Source organism: Berghia stephanieae, chromosome 1 (assembly GCF_034508935.2).
Source record: "Berghia stephanieae isolate SIO BIC M18660-M18661 chromosome 1, UCSD_Bste_1.3, whole genome shotgun sequence".
NCBI classification, from domain to species: Eukaryota; Metazoa; Mollusca; class Gastropoda; order Nudibranchia; family Aeolidiidae; genus Berghia; species Berghia stephanieae.
This window is the reverse complement of record NC_088360.1, coordinates 79,710,917-79,730,292: the sequence shown is the minus strand read 5'-3', so window position 1 is coordinate 79,730,292 and position 19,376 is coordinate 79,710,917. Positions and strand designations below refer to the sequence as shown.

The 19,376-nt window shown below is 35.4% G+C and overlaps 1 protein-coding gene across 2 annotated transcripts in view; it reads left to right on the top strand.

Annotated features, from left to right (window-relative positions):
- Positions 1-3,543: 3,543 nt before the first annotated feature.
- Positions 3,544-19,376, top strand: part of LOC144958350 (collagen alpha-5(VI) chain-like) — a 33,400-nt gene continuing 17,567 nt past the window's right edge. Inside the window, exons 1-13 of one of the 2 annotated variants that reach the window (XM_078890296.1) lie at positions 3,717-3,973; positions 4,462-4,785; positions 7,232-7,368; positions 8,852-8,956; positions 9,790-9,933; positions 10,901-11,078; positions 13,295-13,318; positions 14,076-14,087; positions 15,583-15,662; positions 16,404-16,495; positions 17,182-17,342; positions 18,185-18,258; positions 18,555-18,708. In XM_078890296.1, the coding sequence (XP_078746422.1) occupies positions 3,916-3,973; positions 4,462-4,785; positions 7,232-7,368; positions 8,852-8,956; positions 9,790-9,933; positions 10,901-11,078; positions 13,295-13,318; positions 14,076-14,087; positions 15,583-15,662; positions 16,404-16,495; positions 17,182-17,342; positions 18,185-18,258; positions 18,555-18,708 (1,543 nt within the window). In that variant the 5' untranslated portion in view covers positions 3,717-3,915. Of the gene's footprint in view, positions 3,974-4,461; positions 4,786-7,231; positions 7,369-8,851; positions 8,957-9,789; positions 9,934-10,900; positions 11,079-13,294; positions 13,325-14,075; positions 14,088-15,582; positions 15,663-16,403; positions 16,496-17,181; positions 17,343-18,184; positions 18,259-18,554; positions 18,709-19,376 lie in introns of both variants that reach the window. The other variant, XM_078890306.1, reaches the window with a different exon arrangement.

The window sequence follows — 19,376 nt, the reverse complement described above, 5'->3', positions numbered from 1 at the left end:
TGGCTTTTAGAGGTTTGGTGATTCTTGCCATAAAAGGCCAGAAATGTTAAGAGTGGTCAATGGCCGAATGGTCCTGATGTTGTGTCCTTTGACTTTTCACACATTGCCCTACTCGACTCATGGTAATGTACTACAACCAACATTAAAAAATCATATCTACCAATGGGTTCATGGTCAAATTACTGTTAGAATAATCTGTAATTTACAGCTTATTTACAGGGAAGAAAAAAATCAGAAAGGAAAAGAAGAACAAGAATTTAATTACTACGACAGTATCAACTTAAATACAACCACCACCACATCACTGTCACCATTACTGCAACCACCACCACCTCGTCGTCATCATCATCATCATCATCATCATCATCATCATCATCATCATCATCATCATCATCATCATCATTATCATCATCATCATCATCATCCATCATAACTACAACCACTAATATTACCATCATCACCATATCATCATTACAACCACTACTGCAGAATGCAATCACCATTAGATCATCATCACTACCACCACTACTACAACCACCGCCCACATAATTATTATCTCTGCTATCACTACTATAACCACCACCATCACCAACACACATTATTATCACGACCACAACTACTAGGTATTATTGTGCGGTTATGCCGTCATGTGGTATGACACTTGCTTTCGGATCGGAAGGTCCTGGGTTCGAGCCTCGCTCGGCGCATAGTTGAGTCATTTGAAAAGGCTCTTAACTCACATTTTCTCACCGTACTCAGGTGTGAAATGATTACCTGACTGTCTCTGTCGGGAAAAAGTAATAACATCGCCTAGCAGGCGTCATGTGTCTCGTTCTACATGTTACGTGTTGTTGGTAAAGCTTTGATATTGCACTATATACATGCTCAAGTATTTTTTTAAACAACCACCACAACGTCAAAATCCCAATCACCACTAGTACAACCAAGACCCCATCATCATTATATCTATCACTACTACTACAACTCTCACAACAGCATCATTGTCTCTCACCACCACACCACTACTCAATATATAAATATTTTAATCACCAACATATATTCATGTTTTCATTAGACATCTGATTTTGGAGTTAATTTTATATGAAAAAAAAGAAAGCAGATGTTGTTGGCGACATTGTGTCTACATAAAAGTAGCATACTGTCCGAATTAGAATTGATTTCGTATGGGAGAATTCCTGTTTTCCCATTGAAATTCTCCCGATATTGGTTAGTGTATTTAATACTAATAAATGGTATGTGGGGTGCAGGCTCTTTTGAGTGGTCAGAGCAATTCATATATTTGATCAATCCTCATAATTAGTATATCGGTGAGTGTGTGTGTATGGGGGGGAGGGGGTGGGAGAAGGGAGGTTGTGTTGTTATTTTATGGCATATCACTGTAACTTTTGTGTTTTATCATAAGAATTCAACCAAAAGCTCATACTCATTTTTTTTCGAAACCTGGACCGTTCCTTTGGCGGAACACCGTCCTATGTTATTGAGGTCTTACGATCATATATTATCAGATATTATGAAGATCAAAGTCTACTTACTCTAGTACAGGCGAGTGGGAGAACTCTCTGGCACGGCTATGCACGACGGTCAAGTCAAACAGTATGGCCACATTTCACTTACTCGGATATTGAATTCCGAATGTCAAAAAGGTCTCCTTGATAAAACTGGACGTCTTCTTATCTTGATGATAGCACTCTGACCACACTATGGCTTCGATGACCATTCAGTGGGCCTTGAAAGACGGAACCAACGTGATAAATTATACACATGACTATTTGGAGTAATTTATGATAGCTAAACAAGAGATAATTTGAAGTTTACAGATCGGACGGTCGTCATTGAAACTTCTTTATCAAAATCAATGGAAATTTAGGATTCTGATTCCGGTTGGAGGGAATTCGCTATAATGGAAGACAAGACTTGTACATGTGATGTTATATAGGGCAGATATTTTATGAACTGCGGATAGATTTATGAAAAAATAAAGAAAAAAGAAAAGAAAAAGAAACAGAAGGAGTAGAAAGAAAGAACAAACCACACAATACAAAAGCAAGCAAGCAATACCTGCCAGTTTATAACTACAAAGAAGTTCAGAACTCAAGATATGGAATGCACTTACCACACCTTATAATTTAAATCTGTATATATAGACTTCGCTTTGTCTTTAAACAATTATTCATTTTTCTATTAATTAATGTATTTATTCACTAAGATTTATTTATTTATTTATTTACTTATTTATTCATTTATTTTTGTTGTATATATGAATGAATATGACCCGTTATCGGTAGATGAAAATACCCGCATCTTGTCAAGAACTGCCAAACATTTTGATCGATTGATATTTGAAGGACGAATTTTGTGGCTAAAATTTTTAAAACTTGTTTGTTTTTTTTTAACGGCAGCATAATACCAGATTGCGGCCAAGAGTTAGAATAATTTCAAAACGATAAACTAAATAACAACTTAAAATAGAATAGAAATTTTAATTTAATTAACAAGATGGATAATGTGGACGTTTTGGAATTCCCCTTTGCAATAAATCACGATGAATGAATTACTAAAGAGGAGTGAGAAGTGTTTAGCTTTTCATTCCTCGTTCTTTGATGATAAATGGGAAACCCAAAACGTTAGAATTATCTATTGTCTTGAATGAAATATAAGCTTCCATTCCATTTGACTGTTGCTATTTATGTCTTCGTGCTTCAAGCAGCAACATTTGAAAAAAAAAGAAGAAAGTAGGAGATTAAAGTAACATGCGATAAAGAAGAGCATTATAGCATGACTAATAATAAGAATAAATATCGAAGATGGCGAAGATGGTGATGATTGGAAAATGGTTTTAAATTGTTCCGAAGAAGAAAGACAAAAAAGGAGAGGTGAAAGAGGAGGTTGGAGAAGGTTGACGAGGACCAAAAGGAGGAGGAAAGGAGGGAAAAGAAGGCAACAATAGTAGACAAATGACTTCAGAATGTTATCTTTTGATAATTGAGACAATATTTAATGTTGGTAATTTCCCCCTTTTTAAGCTGACGACAATGACTTGGATTGGTGTGACTGTAGACTGGGGTAAATAAACAGATTGGTTTGTCAATTTCTCAACAACGGTGTAGGAATTGTAAAACCCAATTTCTGAAATTCCTGATATTTCCCTTTCAACTTCATATAGATTAGTAAAAGTATTGCAAAGGGAACCTGAAAAATGCGTAAGAAAGATAGCAAAAGGACATACATGTTGATACAGATGGATTTGTGAAGCTTGTTCTTCTCTTGACAGTTTAGATGAGAATGGCTAATAGTTTGTAATAAGAAATTAAATTTCAAATCATTTTTAACGATGAGCATTGAAGTGAGTTTACAGTCATTGCTTTTCTGGTTAGGTCTATCATAAATAGGAAAAGAGAGCAAACGTTTTTAAAGATATAGCTAGTCTATTAAGTAGTTTTAACTTACTATGGCTTTTTGCTTTTACAGTGGCATAGTTCAACGAAGGTCCTCCACTTTTTTTCTGTTCTATATATATTACAGTACTTTATCTATGAACACTACCATTTGACCGCTTTTAAATTCCCATGAATGTTTGTGGACGAGACAAGGTAACCACGTCGTTTCCAGACGGTCAGGTGAAAGACTTTCCATATTTTCCCTATTTCGAGGTCTCATTATGTCGGTATAAAAGCTTGAAGGTTAACTTGACTTACGACAGTCAGCTTTGCTCTGTGATATTTTAGAACCAAGTTCTAGTAGGTTATCTCTGCGGTTGTCAGCCTTCTTCTTAAGTTGTCTAGGCGATGAGTGGAAGTTGTTGTGAGGGTAGACGTTTTAAAAAGTAAAGCAACCCATACTACAGCAACTGTTTTGTTTAAACAAAAGCACTTCGCTGCCCGGAAGAGCTGAAGAATGGATATGGCAGCATCAGTTTTTGCTCTGTTGTCTTTCGTTCTGATTGTGAACGCACGTAAGTTAAGTTCATATCAATGTGTTAATGTCAACCATATGTTTGATCAATGGTTATATTTTTCAAACTCCTGTTGCAATAAAAGCTGAATAATAAATAACTAACTAAATGAATAAATTAATTAATAAATAGATAAATAAATAAATAAATAAATAAATTAATAATTTGATAAATAGGTTCATGATAAATAATAAATGAATGGATACATAAATGAGAATACTCACATAAATTATACACATAATCATAATAATATGTTCTCATGTATTAACATCATAATCATTGATGCATTTTTACTTTTACTTTTGTCTTTTATTCACTATATTGCTTTATGAGATCATGTAAATATATCTATGATGATGCATAAATGGTTTTTTCTACAGACTACATAATAGCGTTTAGCTTGGCGCGATGGGTCCACGTCTTGTCCACCCGATACGATATAAAATACCTAGTTCTCTGTACGCTGAATATATTTCCTTTAATTCCAGAGAACACAACTGATGGATCAATGGCACAACTGTTGAATTCAACAATGATGGCAGCATTGACCACTCCGTCACAAACGGCAACAGCAGCAGCCTCAACTCAGTTCGTAGAAAACCCAACGACTACCATGCCTCCAACAACCACTACGCAACCGCCACCGCCACCTACAACTACTACAACTACTATGCCTCCACCAACTACACAATTCGTGGAAAACCCGACCACAACCACCACTGCCATGCCAACCACTGCTATGCCAGACACAACGATGGCACCAACAACTATGACCACCGCAGCGCAAATGATGACGACGAAAGCTTCAAATGGTAAGTATCTCAAAGGTATTTTCTTATCGAAAAAAGAAAAACCCAAATAATTAAAATCCGAAAAACAGTCACTCTGCCAAGCATCATTAAGATTCCATTGTTTTGGCAATTAAAGCAGGAATCCGAGACCCGTCAAACAAACGGGAGATGCCAGCAGGGTAACACAAGATGTCCAAGTGACCCCATTAGGAATGAAAAAAAAAAAAGGTCCAAAGAGTACCAAAAGGTTTAGGCTCAATGACACAACTCTGACATCAGAATAAGCACTGTATTGCCCGATGAATAAAGAAGTATAAAAAGTTAATTTAGATTAATAAATGGGACTTGTTTTCTAAACAAACTTTCAGGTAACGAACTTTTAGATACCGGGTTACGCAATATTCTCATTTTTTAAAATGAGTCAATAAAAGCATCATTTAACGTATAGCGCAATATATTATGCCTATGTCGCTATTCAACGTTTTTTTTTCGACAGAAATTAATATCTTACTGGCCAAATACTCATTTTACATCTGAGTATGATGAGAAAGTGGAGATAAAGAACTTTTTTTTTCTAAGGACTCAAATTTGCATCACGGGACTGTTACTGGAACCTACAGGTCAAGCCGCGTATGATAACACTAGACCATTTAATTTGCACAGCGCCTTTTACGGTTTTGCAAGGCTCAATATGCTTCAAATTATTCTATTAATTTTCACGGCAGGTTAGATTAAAGCTATTTTTCATTTCAAGCAGTACGTGATTATACGTCGTCTTTTAGGCATCTGTATTGTACTAGAATTCTTACGATTTGAGGGGGGGGGGGGGGGGGGGAAGGGGTCCCGATATCAAATGGCCTGTAATCGATTCCGGATGCAGTCGAGATCTTTTTCTGACCTCTCCCCCCTGTCCACCCAGCAGTGTTGGGTAGCTGGATCTGTTTGACATGTCGGAACGTACTTTGAGATAGACTACCGTCCTGTCAAAAGGGTAACAAGCAATTTAGGTATTTTCGCTTCATGCTAAAGAAATCGGTAGAAACTCCGTATGAACTCTGAAAAACTACATCCTTACGATTTCATTCACTTCTAATAGTTAGGTACTCATTCACGCCTTATTCGAGGACACAAAATCCGGACACAGATTTTGCAAACATTGCCACTCGCCTTACCAAGGCAAAAGGGCTTTCTGACTCGTGTTCTTCTTCAACTAACTGGCAATTACAATAAAAGAAAAGCATTAAACATTTAAGCAAGACGAAATAATACTTTGGAGAGACGAGGGCAGAGGACATTATCTTCATATAAAGGATGGTCGAAGATCAAGGACCATCCACGTTTTTTTCACTCCATTCATGTGTGGTCAAGTGGTATGACACTCGTCTTCGGACCGTAACGCCCATGGTTAGAGTCCCCGCTCTGAGCAGCGTATAGTGTAACCGCTAAAAAAGGTACTTCACTCATATTCTCATATTCTCTTACTGCACTCAGGAGTAAAATGAATGGTTGGCCGTTAACTGCGTTGTCTCTGTCAGAAAAAAATGTATTTTCGTCCTACATGTTAAATGTTGTTGCTGGCTAGGAACCCGTTTTAAAGCGATTTGAGCACCTTTATTGGATGTTCCCTATAAAAATACTCAAGTTGTTTTATTTTCACTTTTTTTTTTTGGCACATTCTGACATGAAGACAAAATATGTGGTCTAACGCATCCAGTCGGTGAGACTTAGTCCCTAAAAATAATAAGTCGTCATGATTATAAAATCAATGGTATATGTCATATAGAGGCTGAGTTGGTAGAGCACCCGCTTTAAAAACACAGGTTCCGAGATCAATGGCTGATCAATCCTGGGTGCAGTCCAAATATTTTTTGAGCGCCTTGTCCACCCAGCAGTGATTGTGTAGCTGAATCAGTTAGATGTGTCGGAAAGCACTTTGGCTACACGCGTCTTATCCAAAGGGTAGTAAGCAATTGCGTAAGTCTGATAACGGATAAAAACCATGATAAATATCGGCTCCCTGTGCCTTCTGACTCTGAAGGACTACTTTGTATATCATATTTCACTGAGAGCGATATTATAATTTTTTCGAGATTGAAAAAAAAAACACTGAAACATCGCACTCCAAGACATTTTATTTTAATTTAAATATTATTTTTGAAGACGTGTTCACTCAAACATAATACCGGTTTGAGAAAATGGGTAACATAAAACTCAAACTTGCTAACTCTCACCATGCTCAATGTGATTTTGTTTTAAAAATAGCATTATTTATATCGCTCACATATAGAAAGACTTTTTAAAGGGTTTAATTTTGCGCAGACCACAGTGAGTGGAACTCGAACCTTTGACCTACAGAGTGGAAACCGAGCGTGGCTACACAGCTGATATAGGTAATAGACAATTATTTGCAATCGTCCGGATTTCGAAATGGTTGCTATAATTTGTTGTTGTTGTTTGTTTGTTTCAGACTGCTATAACAAAAAGGCAGACATCGTATTTCTTCTGGACGCCAGTACAAGTGAAGGAAGCGACAACTTCAAGAAACAATTGGCGTTTGTCAACACTGCTGTTGGAATGTTAGACGTGAGGCCAGATGGTGTCAGGGTATGTACAAGAATCAGATATTCCCGTGAGAAATCTGATATAGGTGACCAATAAAATATGGCTCCGAACAAATGCAACGAAAATCTATAAAAAAAATTAAGTTACAAATCAAAAAAAAAACTTTATAGACCGTATAAGGTTTGTTTTACACTAATTTGGAGTATTGGTATACAAGTTTAAACGGAATCTACCGCATGAATGGTGATTAAAAGACGGTTATTTGTGATTTAGACACACGAGAAACAGCTTTATCTTGTGGAAAATACTATTCTTTTCGTTCATGATAACATACGTGATGATCAAGACCGGAACTATGACAGAACTCCCGTACCGTTTTTAGTTAACCGTTGTTTATGGAAAAAGGGCCCGATGAAGCCTTTGTAGCTCAGTGCAGCCCATACTGTTACTTTCTGTTCGTGCAACCTCTTTCTCTAAAACTTCATCTCCTTTATCTGATCCCCAATACACACATTTTTTTAGTTCTCATAAAAATGTGTCTCTCAGAAATTCTGAAGCGTTGAATGAATGTTTTATCACGCCTGATCTGATCGATAAACCAACGTCACGTGTCAATTCTGGAAGAGATGTTGGCGTTAGTGAGCAGTTGGTAAAGTTGGATTCAGATTGGTGTCAATGTTAAATCCATTGTAGTTCTAAGAGATTCCATGAAATCGTCGACCTCAAAACCCCTTCGATTTTTTCTTTACGAAACCATTACACAGTGATGTATCATTTCAATATTCTCTTGAATGCGTGTCATATACACCGAACGCTGTGAGCTTCAGGATTCTTTGATTTTACATTGCGGTTTTCAACTGAGCCAACCTACACATATTCACAGGTCAGATAACCGAACGCAATTATGGGCTTGATTTAGCATTGTTGTAATGGGCAATAAATTGCGTCGATTTGATAGTACTTTCATAACAACAACGAACCCATAACAGAGTTGTCAGACTTGTAAAAAAAGTTGAATTTGACTGAGCCAAACTACATACATGTTGCAGCACAATTCTTTATTTATTCCGAGTTTTCTTGAAAAGCCATGCTCGCGTGAATGTGCTTAATTCGTTTCATGATACATGTTTACGCTAAAGCACGCTGCAAACAACCTTATCACTTTTCATCTATGTATAGCAACAGCCTGTGAAGATCACAACAATAATTTAATCCGGACGTATAACATAAGTCGTGTCATCGGTGCTCAAACAAAAAAAAAAGTTAATTAAGTTAAATTTCGTTGGAACCAGATTTCTGCTTGCTTCTGTTTATAAGAAGTATCTGGTGTTTGAGCGTCTTTATAACAAAAAATGAACTGACAAATCTAAAACCTACTTCAAGATACGATTTAAACATGGCGATTCTAGCACAGTCAACCGTTATGTTAAATATCAAAGACAAACGACTTTTACACCATTTTAGTTATTCACCTACCCTATGCCTATAAGTCTTTTATTGTAATTCATATTATTATAATCAACAGGTTGGCTTAGTGACCTTTTCGGACGATGCTCATCTTCAGTTCCATCTAAAGGACCATATGGACAAGAACGAGTTACAATTGGCCTTGAAGTTTGTACCTTATCAAGTAAGATATTGTCAAATAAACACACACACAGACTCATGACATCCCTCCCCCGTCCATATATAAATATATACAAACACACACACACACACACACACACACATATATATATATATGTATATATATATATATATATATATATATATATATATATATATTTGTGTGTGTGTGTTAGAGAAAGAAAAAGAGGGAGAGAGAGAGAGAGAGAGAGAGAGAGAGAGAGAGAGAGAGAGAGAGAGAGAGAGAGAGAGAGAGGGGGTTAGATATACAAAAATAAAGACATCATTTTTCTCACCTCTATAGTATGGCGTACAACGCTAAGAATCCGGCTCCACTACAACCAATGGATAGAGATAGAGATATAGTCAGATAAATAGATAGATGGATATATTCACACACACATACACACACATACACACACACACACACACACAGAGAGAGAGAGAGAGAGAGAGAGAGAGAGAGAGATTGGAAGGAACATGCACACACAAGTGTTTATATATATATATATATATATATATATATATATATATATATATATAAAAATATATTTATATATATATATGTATTATATATATATATATATATATATATATATATATATATATATTCTATCTAGCTATTAATTTACACCCCTGAACATCTATAAATTAAAACGTGTTTAATTCTATTGAATATCAATACTAATTTATTGCTGGAGGTTATTTTTACTCTTTTTGAAAGTAAATAATAATCTCTTTGATTATTTTAATTACGTTTAAAGTCATCAAAACGTCAACAATATGATATCGAAAACTCGATTGTTAATGATAAGTAATGATACATAATGATTCCAGAACGGGGCTACTCACACAGAGGACGGTTTGAAGTACATCCGAGAGAACAGCTTTGATCCATCGGTCGGTGGAAGAGCTGATGCCCAAAACGTGGTTATAGTCATGACTGATGGACAATCTACTGACCCATCAGCTACTCTGCAGGTATTACAATACTGTTTCCCTTCTCCTCCTCCTCCTCCTCCTCCTCCTCCTCCTCCTCCTCCTCCTCCTCCTCCTTCTTCTTCTTCTTCTTCTTCTTCTTCTTCTTCTTCTTCTTCTTCTTCTTCTTCTTCTTCTTCTTCTTCTTCTTCTTCTTCTTCTTCTTCTTCTTCTTTTGCCCATCCTCTTTCTTCCTATGTATCAAATTCTGCACAAACGTGGTGCTACTTATACAAGAAAGGCAAATCTGAGTTAGACAAAATACAAAATACAGAGAAAAATAAAGAAAATAAAAGAACACACTGAGACATAAACAGATAAATATTTTTGAAATTGTTTATCTTCTCTACTTTGAATCACAAATAGGAGGAAAGGCGGAAAGATGGTGGCATCAAATCAAGAGTAGATACGAGTATATCATATTTATTTATGTCTTTGGTTCTTTAGACCATCTGGGCAAAAGCAACATTTTCTCTTCTTTATTTCACCCAAATTTTTATCAAAGTACATAAAATTTTGATTTAAAACAAACTCTTGACGGGTATTTGTTATCAGCATTTTGTCTCGCTGACTTCGAATTCAATCTTCTCACTCACTCACCCAATTCACTCACTCACTCACTCCCTCTCACTCTCTTTCTCTTTCCGTCTCTCTCTCTCTCTATTTATCTATCCATCTCCCTCTCTCTCTCTCTCCTCTCTCTCTCTCTCTCTCTCTCTCTCTCTATCTCTCTCTCTCTCTGTGTTTATTTGTGTTTGTGTGTTTTTAAAATATATAATTATAATCGTGTTTATTTGTTTGTTTTTAGTCTTTATCTTATTAAGTACAGCATTATGCTTTGGTTTCAATTATAGTCCAAACAAACTGACGTTATATAAATTGAATATGGGCCGGGAGTTTGATATTATGACAAAACAAAACAATAGTAGGAAATTATGCATAATCCTCATTTTTTCCTTTTACATTTCAGGAAGCCCGTCTTCTCAGAAGAACGAACAACACCAAAATTGTGTCAGTTGGAGTAGGTGGTAATGTCGATGGTAAAGAGCTCCTGGGCATGTCTTCTGGAACAAACTTCACTCTCTTGGTTTCCAGTTTTGATGCTTTTGCTGATAATCTTGACAACCTTTTGAAACGCATCTGCGACGGTAAGAGTAACCGGTCTATTTATCTTAGCTTTCGTCTTTTTCCTTTAACACCTCGTTAGAGATTTTCCATAAACCATCTCAGTTGGATATTCTGCGGGGTGGGGGGGGGGGGGAGTTGAGCGAAGCGATATAAACTGAATTAAATGTCTAAGTCCTCAAATAGGTCTTAAGAGCCATTGAGTCCTTGGAGCCGGAGCTTTAGCATATACTTGAGCTTTTATATACGGCAGTATATACAAAATGTGCTCAAAGTGCCCTACCCGGTTTCTATAGCGTGAAACAAAAGCATGTGCTTGCCACTTTTTAGATAAGATCCTACTCTATCGCGAAGAAAAAAATCGGGGCTTCACAAGGGATCGATCTCAGTCCCTTTGTATGCGAAGATAGTGCCCCACCAAGTGAGCTATCGAAACCTCCTTTAGTTACTTATCGTGGCCACGAGGCCAATGGAACCGGAGTTTATCCAAGTTTCTACCGCTTGAAACGGCCAATTGCAATTTAAAAAAAAAAAAAAAAAAACATTGAATGATTTCCCTAATTGGAATTAATGTAGTATCTTATGTGGCAAAACCGACGTACACTTATTTGCAGGTCTAATAACCCAATTCCTTATGGGCTCATTGTTGTAATGGAAATCTCAAATAATGACCAAAAAGTGGTCAATTAAAGCAATGTTAAACTAGGCCCAATAGGGAGTACGGATGTCAGACCTGTATAAATATCCACATATTTCTCTTCGATTTGGTTTTAAACTAATATATTCTCATTATCCGGGTCATTTTAATCTTAGTATTATACATAATTGATCTGGTAGATTATGTAAGAAAAAGAAATTGTGATTTTGTCTAGAGCTATATCCAGACAAGGTGTTTAAAGAGCTTAACAAGGGGTGCCAAGCCACTAACAAGACTTGGCATATAGTTTTTAGGAAGCTACGAGACAATTATTCATTTCTTACGATATAATATTATATATTACTGGCAAGGTACTCGTTTTACAAGTGAATGTGGTGAAAAAATATTAGTAAAGAGTATTCTCCAAGGACTCATTTTTGCGCAGCGCTCAATAGGATTCGAACCTGATACAATCGGGTCTGAAGGCAAGTTTCATTCAAGTCCACAACGCCACAGTATATATACATCTGTAGAGTGTGGTAAGGGTTGCCTGAAACCTGGGATCATGAAAATACTAACGAAAAGGTGAAAATGGAGAGTCAATGATTGGGAACCGTACAGACAATGGACAATTCGGGTACAAACCCTTCGTCAGCAAAACATAAACAAAGGAACGTTGAAAACAAAGAAACAATCAAAATGTAGTCCGAACGTTTTCAACAATCCTTTGTTTATTGTTTTTCTAACGAAGGGATTTACTCAAAACGTCCATTATATAAATCTGTAATAACATGGAATTGACTTGAAATGAGGAATATACAATCCAATCAAGGTAAAAGGTATATTTAATCAAATGTGACTTCAAAAGTTCAGTTTGCGAACACGAGGAAATAGTTTTGGATAACAGTATACTAGATCTCTATGAATCTGTCTAACCAAGCAGACAACTCATTCTGGTAATGGAAATGAAGAAAATGTATTAGCAACTTGATTTGTGTCTAGGAGAGTGGCAATGACAGAATCTAAGACCACCACAGCATTGGCCAAGAGACCATGACGATAATCTTGTTCTCTTTAACGTCATCACCCAAACAGAGGACCTAGTTTACAAGACAATTACTGCCATAAAGATGGTCATCACAATGACAAATTTCTTAAATTTCAATTATTAAAAGTCAGTAATGACATCTTCAAACCGTCTCTTTTAACCAGTTACTCGGATTAAAGAATTTGGCCAAAAAAACAAGTCTTTCAAAATTATATCGATCGATATAAATGATCCTCATATTGGCAAAAAAAAAACAACTTTCAAACCTGAGACTTCGCAAAGGCAAAACGATTTGAATTAAGGACTGTTTAATACGGTACTCTGACGGTCACTTTTAAACACTTTGGCATACAGTCAAACACACACACACACACACATAAATACACATAAATCACACAATAACACACACAAATACGCGCAGATACTCACACGACACACACGCACACACACACGCACACACACACACGGACACACACACAGATCCAGTAACATCAACCATTTCTTGGAGAAGATCATTGCACGCTATTAATCCATATTCCTCTTCTTCTCCGCAGGAATAAATGGAGTGGATGGAGGAGGTAAGTGTGCTACCACCTCTACAACCACCACCATCACCATCCTCCTTCTCTTCATATTTTTCCTCTTCTTCATCCTTCTTCTCCTCCTCCTCCTCATCCTCCTCCTCCTCTTCCTTCTCGTCCTTCTCCTCCTCCTCCTCCTCCTCCTCCTCCTCCTCCTCCTCCTCCTCCTCCTCCTCTTCCTCCTCCTCTTCCTCCTCCTCTCCGCCTCATCATCATCATCATCATCATCATCATCATCATCATCATCATCATCATCATCATCATCATCATCACCACCACAACCACCACCACCACCACTACTTTTACTACTACTACTACTACTACTACTACTACTACTACTACTACTACTACTACTACTACTACTACTACAACTACTGCTACTGCTGCTGCTGCTGCTACTACGATTATTATTATTATATTATTATTATTATTATTATTATTATTATTATTATTATTATTATTATTATTATTATTATTATATTATTATTATTATTATTATATTATTATTATTATTATTATTATTATTATTATTTATTATTGTCATCATTTTATTATTATTATCAATTATTATTATTATTATTATATTATTATTATTATTATTATTATTATTATTATTATTATTATTATTATTATTATTATTATTATTATTATTATTATTATTTATTATTATTATTATTATATTATATTATTAATTATTATTATATACAAAATCGTAATTAATCACTAATACAAATCATTATTATGGTTTCCACAGAGCTCTACATCCGTGAGTATTTAGCAAAATGTTTAAGTTTTCACCAAGGGTATTTATGAGAAACAATAATAAACGAATTAAAATTGCTTTATTCGGTACCTATAGAAATTTAGTTTGAAATTATGTTTCCTATTATAGTGCAATTTTACGGAATCTTTTTGTTTACTTTTCTTTATATTTTGTCTTGCACTGCATCACACACATCTTTTCAGATAAAGATAGCTTAATTTGGAGATGCATTTCACAAGAACTAGCTTTCATCAGTCTTTCTGGTTTGAATGCTTCGCTAATGGTCTCTGGAGCTCAGATTTTAGGGGGATTATCTCCTACTTTCTGATTCTTTTTTGAACACTGCTATCATACATTCTTAATCATTATTTAAACGTTTAAATTTATTGTTGCAAATTTAAATTATATTATGTTGTTTATTGTACTTTTCAGAATGATTTTAATCATTAAACAATTCATTTTCTTAATAGAATCGCGAAACTGCCTGTCATGACAAATTAAGAATGATAATCCAAAACTTGATTGAAATACACAAGATCAATTACAGTTCGCGAAAAAAAAGAGAATTTTTCCTTTGACTGTAACCAATTTACTGCCGTACCAAGGGAAGACACGTATTTAAAAAATAGGCTAGAAAACGTCCTTCAAATATCGATCAATTTAAATAATCCTCACATTGGCAAACGCTATCAAACCTGTGACCGCGCGAGGCCCCAGGATTAATAGTTTTTGCCATGATATGGGACATTTAAATTGATCGATATTTGAAGGACGAGTTTTCTGGCCAAATTTTTACATACGTATTTTCCAGAGTGCGGCAGTTAACTGAATAAATTCCCATAGCTTTTTGATAGATTGCAAAAATGTTGGCATAGTTATGAGCAAATAATATGTTTAACAAATTTGATACATTTGTCAAAACCTCTACGTTTTTAACTGAATCAATAACAAGCTACTATAATTATCGCCTTTTTAAATCGATTCTCTGACAGACTCTAAAATAAATTTTGTTTTCATTTTGGCCACAGACAATATTTAATTCAAATATTGTTTTTTAGACTGGAACTTTTTGCTATACATTCTAACTTGTTTATAAGTTGAGGACTAAGTGCACATATAATTACAGGTCTGATTTAACATTGTTGGGACACTATTTTGCGTAGAAATTCCATTACAATAATGAACCCAAAATAACTTTGGTTTACTTTTTCTTTTGTTTTGTGTTAGTTATTTTTATTTTTTGTTGTTGTTTTATTTTTATATGGAAGGGGGGGGTGGGGTGAAAACCATATAATTTATCAGAGTATGATTGAGCTTTACATCATGGTAGAAAAGTGCTAGAATAGCAAAACATAATTTAATTGGAGATTAGAAAAATACGAAATGAAAATCTCTGACCAAAATATTTTTGGGTTGGTTGAAATATTGATATTATTTTTTAAACTGTTAATCGCGATACACATATAATTTGAACTGATTACATCTTATCTGATCTCAGCTTGTCAGGAACGTGCTGTTGACATGGCCATCCTTTTGGACGCCTCCGGAAGTGAAGGTCTGACACACTTCAGGGAACAGGTAGGTAATCATTTGGTTGTCTTCCTCTTTTGTTCTAGAAGTATGTTCAAGTTCTCATTTATCATCTTTTTGTCAGTGCAATTAGTAATGATGATGATGATGATGAAGATGATAAAGATTATGATAACAACATTATCCTTCTTCCTCTTTTTCTACTCTTCCATTTCTATTTTCTGCTTTCCACTGTTGCCATTTTTGTGGAAGCCAACCATACACGCAATCTTGTGTTCTCGTTAACGAAAGGTGACTGTGTATTCATGTCTATGGTATTGAAGTGCTGTCCTGATAATTTGATGTCGTATTTCATTTCGTTTCTTAATTCCTCTTACAATATTCTTCATTGAAGGATTGAGCGGCACGGTAACTGAACTTGTAACTAATCCGAAACTTCATGCATTATATTATTATTATTCGCGACCGATGATTGACAAAAACAAAGGACACGACATGTTTCCTTTGAATAAGACTCTTTAAATACTTCGTCTATTCAATTGAGTATCTGGGTATATATTTGATATTTGAAATCGTACATGTAAAAAAATGCGTCTAACTGGCGACAAATAACTGCCTATAAAATAGAAACGTGATTCTATATGACTTGCTTAAAGAATAAATGCAATCTTATGACAAGCATTGGTTTTGATGGATCATTGAATTGTTTTATAAGCCCGTGCATGTGCTTTATAATTAACGTTATTTTAGATAGTATTTTTTCTTTTGTATCTTACAAATAATCCACAGACAAACTTTGCAGCTGATTTAGTGTCACAGTTAGATATCGGCACAACTAAAACTCAAGTGGGAGCCATAACCTTCAGCACTGATGTCTACAGGTAGGACACAATTATGTCAATCGATCACACATCCAAAACATGCTCTGAATTGCTTTTTATTGACAAAACATACTTTTTTCAACTTTTTCAGGAAATTTCGCGTAGTCCCAGATTTTAGAGCCTTTGACAAGATGAGAGCCATTTACATCGATCGATATTTGAAGAGCTAGTGTTCTGGACACATCTTTAATAGGCTTCAACAGTCGTGACGTCACTTCCCTCGTAATGACGCATAGTAACTTAGTAAATGGTACTAAACTATCGGAACTGACGGACGTCCTTATGAAATACTTCTCCGACGAACATAAAAGTGTATCCAGATGAGAAAAACATTATAAATCCGATCATGTTTTGGCTTTTATACATTCTGATCACATGACATGTGAAAAAGTTATAGCCACCATAAAGAGTAAAATGTACCGATTTTCTTTGTTTGGAACCAAGTTGCTCGTTGCTAGGCGGACGTGACATCAGACTATTGAATCCTATAACAAGTTTTTCTAGAGTACGGCAGTGAGTTGGAACATAAAGTATAATTTATATGTTTCTTCAACGTTTAAAGGACATAACATAAACACATCAAAGTAAGGGTTGCTTTGGACCTTATTTAAAAAATCATAATTTATAAATATGTGATACGTTTTGTATACTCTGATTTAATAAAATTGTATCCATCCTTTCCTCAGACAATTCTTTTTGAACCAATACGATGACACGAATAGTGTTGTTGAGGCTATTAAAAGAATACCGTATACAGGAGGAACCACCAACACAAATAAGGCTCTGCAATATATGAGGACAATGTTCTTTACCCCTGGATATGGACATCGCCCAGGGGCACCAAAAGGTAATTAGTCATTGCTATTATAATCATCTACATCATCATCATCATCATCATCATCATCATCATCATCATCATCATCATCATCATCATCATCATCATCATTATCGTCATCCTCATCCTCCTCCTCCTCCTCCTCCTCCTCATCATCATCATCATCATCATCATCATCATCATCATCACCATCATCATCATCATCATCATCGTCGTCATCATCATCATCATCATCATAATCATCATTAATTGTGATAATGATGATGGTGATGATAATAATAATGATAATGATTTTAACCAATATGACAATGATAATAATGATAATCATGATTATAATAATGATGATGATGATGATGATGATGATGATTATGATGATAATGATGATGATGATGATGATAATGATAATAATAAGAAGAAGAAGAATAAAAAAAATAATAATAATGATAAAAATAATAGTAATAACAAAATTAATGATAATAATATTATTATTAATAATAATAATAATAATAATAATAATAATAATAATAATAATAATAACAACAACAACAATGATAGTAAGGGATGCCTCATTCTCTCTATCTCTTACACACACTCTCTCTCTTTCTCTATCTCTCTCTCTCTCTCTTTCTCTCTCTCTCTCTCTCTCTCTCTCTCTCTCTCTCTCGCTCGTCATGCGAACCAAAAATTAATTTTAGGTTAAACAAGGTTTTGGATATCTTAATCAACAGATATTTGAAGTCTTCTTTTTCCGGTGACATATTTTAAAATACATGAAATATAATTTGAGGTCATATTGAGGTTAATTTGCTTTCCAATACAGATTCGAATATTTTGTCTCGTTCTCTCCTCAACAGTGATTCTCATCATGACCGATGGCCAGTCTACCAGCCCCCCATTGACTCTGACACAAGTTAATTTGTTGAAACAGGTATGATAGATAGCAGATTACACTAAGAAATTACATGTAGTGACCACGTACTCAACAACAGATCACATCTCAGTGGGAGTTCTGTATTGGCTACATGTGGATACGTCCATCGCTCACTCTTTTGAAAGTCAAACGTTTTGCCCTCTGATTTACTCATGTGCTGTGTACGTTTTTAAAGTATAGTATCCAGTATATTAAAAAAATTCACATTAATAAAATTTCAGGGAAGAGCTCTCTTACTTGTAATCTTGATGTAAAAAAGTCTAATAATTTCTCTCTCATAATTCCCAATCCAGGAAGGTTACATGGTGTTTGCAGTGGGAATTGGTAACAACCTGGTCATGACGGAAATCAACAACATTGCAACCAGTCCGTATATGGCTTACCAAGTTAAAACCTTTGATGACCTGCAGAAATTTCTGCCAACACTTCAGCAAGACTACTGTAGCAGTATGCAACTTTTCTAAAATGCTTTAAAAACTGAAAAAAATATTATACAAATATCGTCCTTTGGAATCAAAATGCCCATGGAACCGGAATTTATAAATACACGTTTATTAGCATTGAACAGGCAATACAAATTGTTTGCTACTTTCTGGCTAGAAAACTTGTCTATCGAAGAGTGCTTGATGCCAAACCTAATAGACCCTGTCACTTTAAAACAATTGAGCTTTTATATAGCGCAATATCCACTCAACGTGCTAAAAGCGCTTTACAAAAGGCCTTGACACGTTACATGTAGAACGAGACATGACGCCGGTAAGGCGATAATACATTATTTTCCGACATAGACAACGCTGTTAATGGCCAGCATTTTACACATCAGTACGATGAGACAATGTGAGTAAAGAGCCTTTTCCAAGGACTCAACTATGCGCCGAGCGAGGGTCGAGCCCAGGACTATCCGATCCGAAAGCGAGTGTCATACTACCAGACCACATAGCCGCACATAGACCCTGTCACTTTAGGGAGTGAAGAAAAAATTCGACTTTATGAGGGGCAGAAAATCGTCTATTTGCTTATGATTGAGGGTAACACCAACTGGGCGCTCGCTGTTAAACAGCTTTCAATTCTTTGTTATAAAATGAAGCAGTTATCACATTCTAATCACAACATTA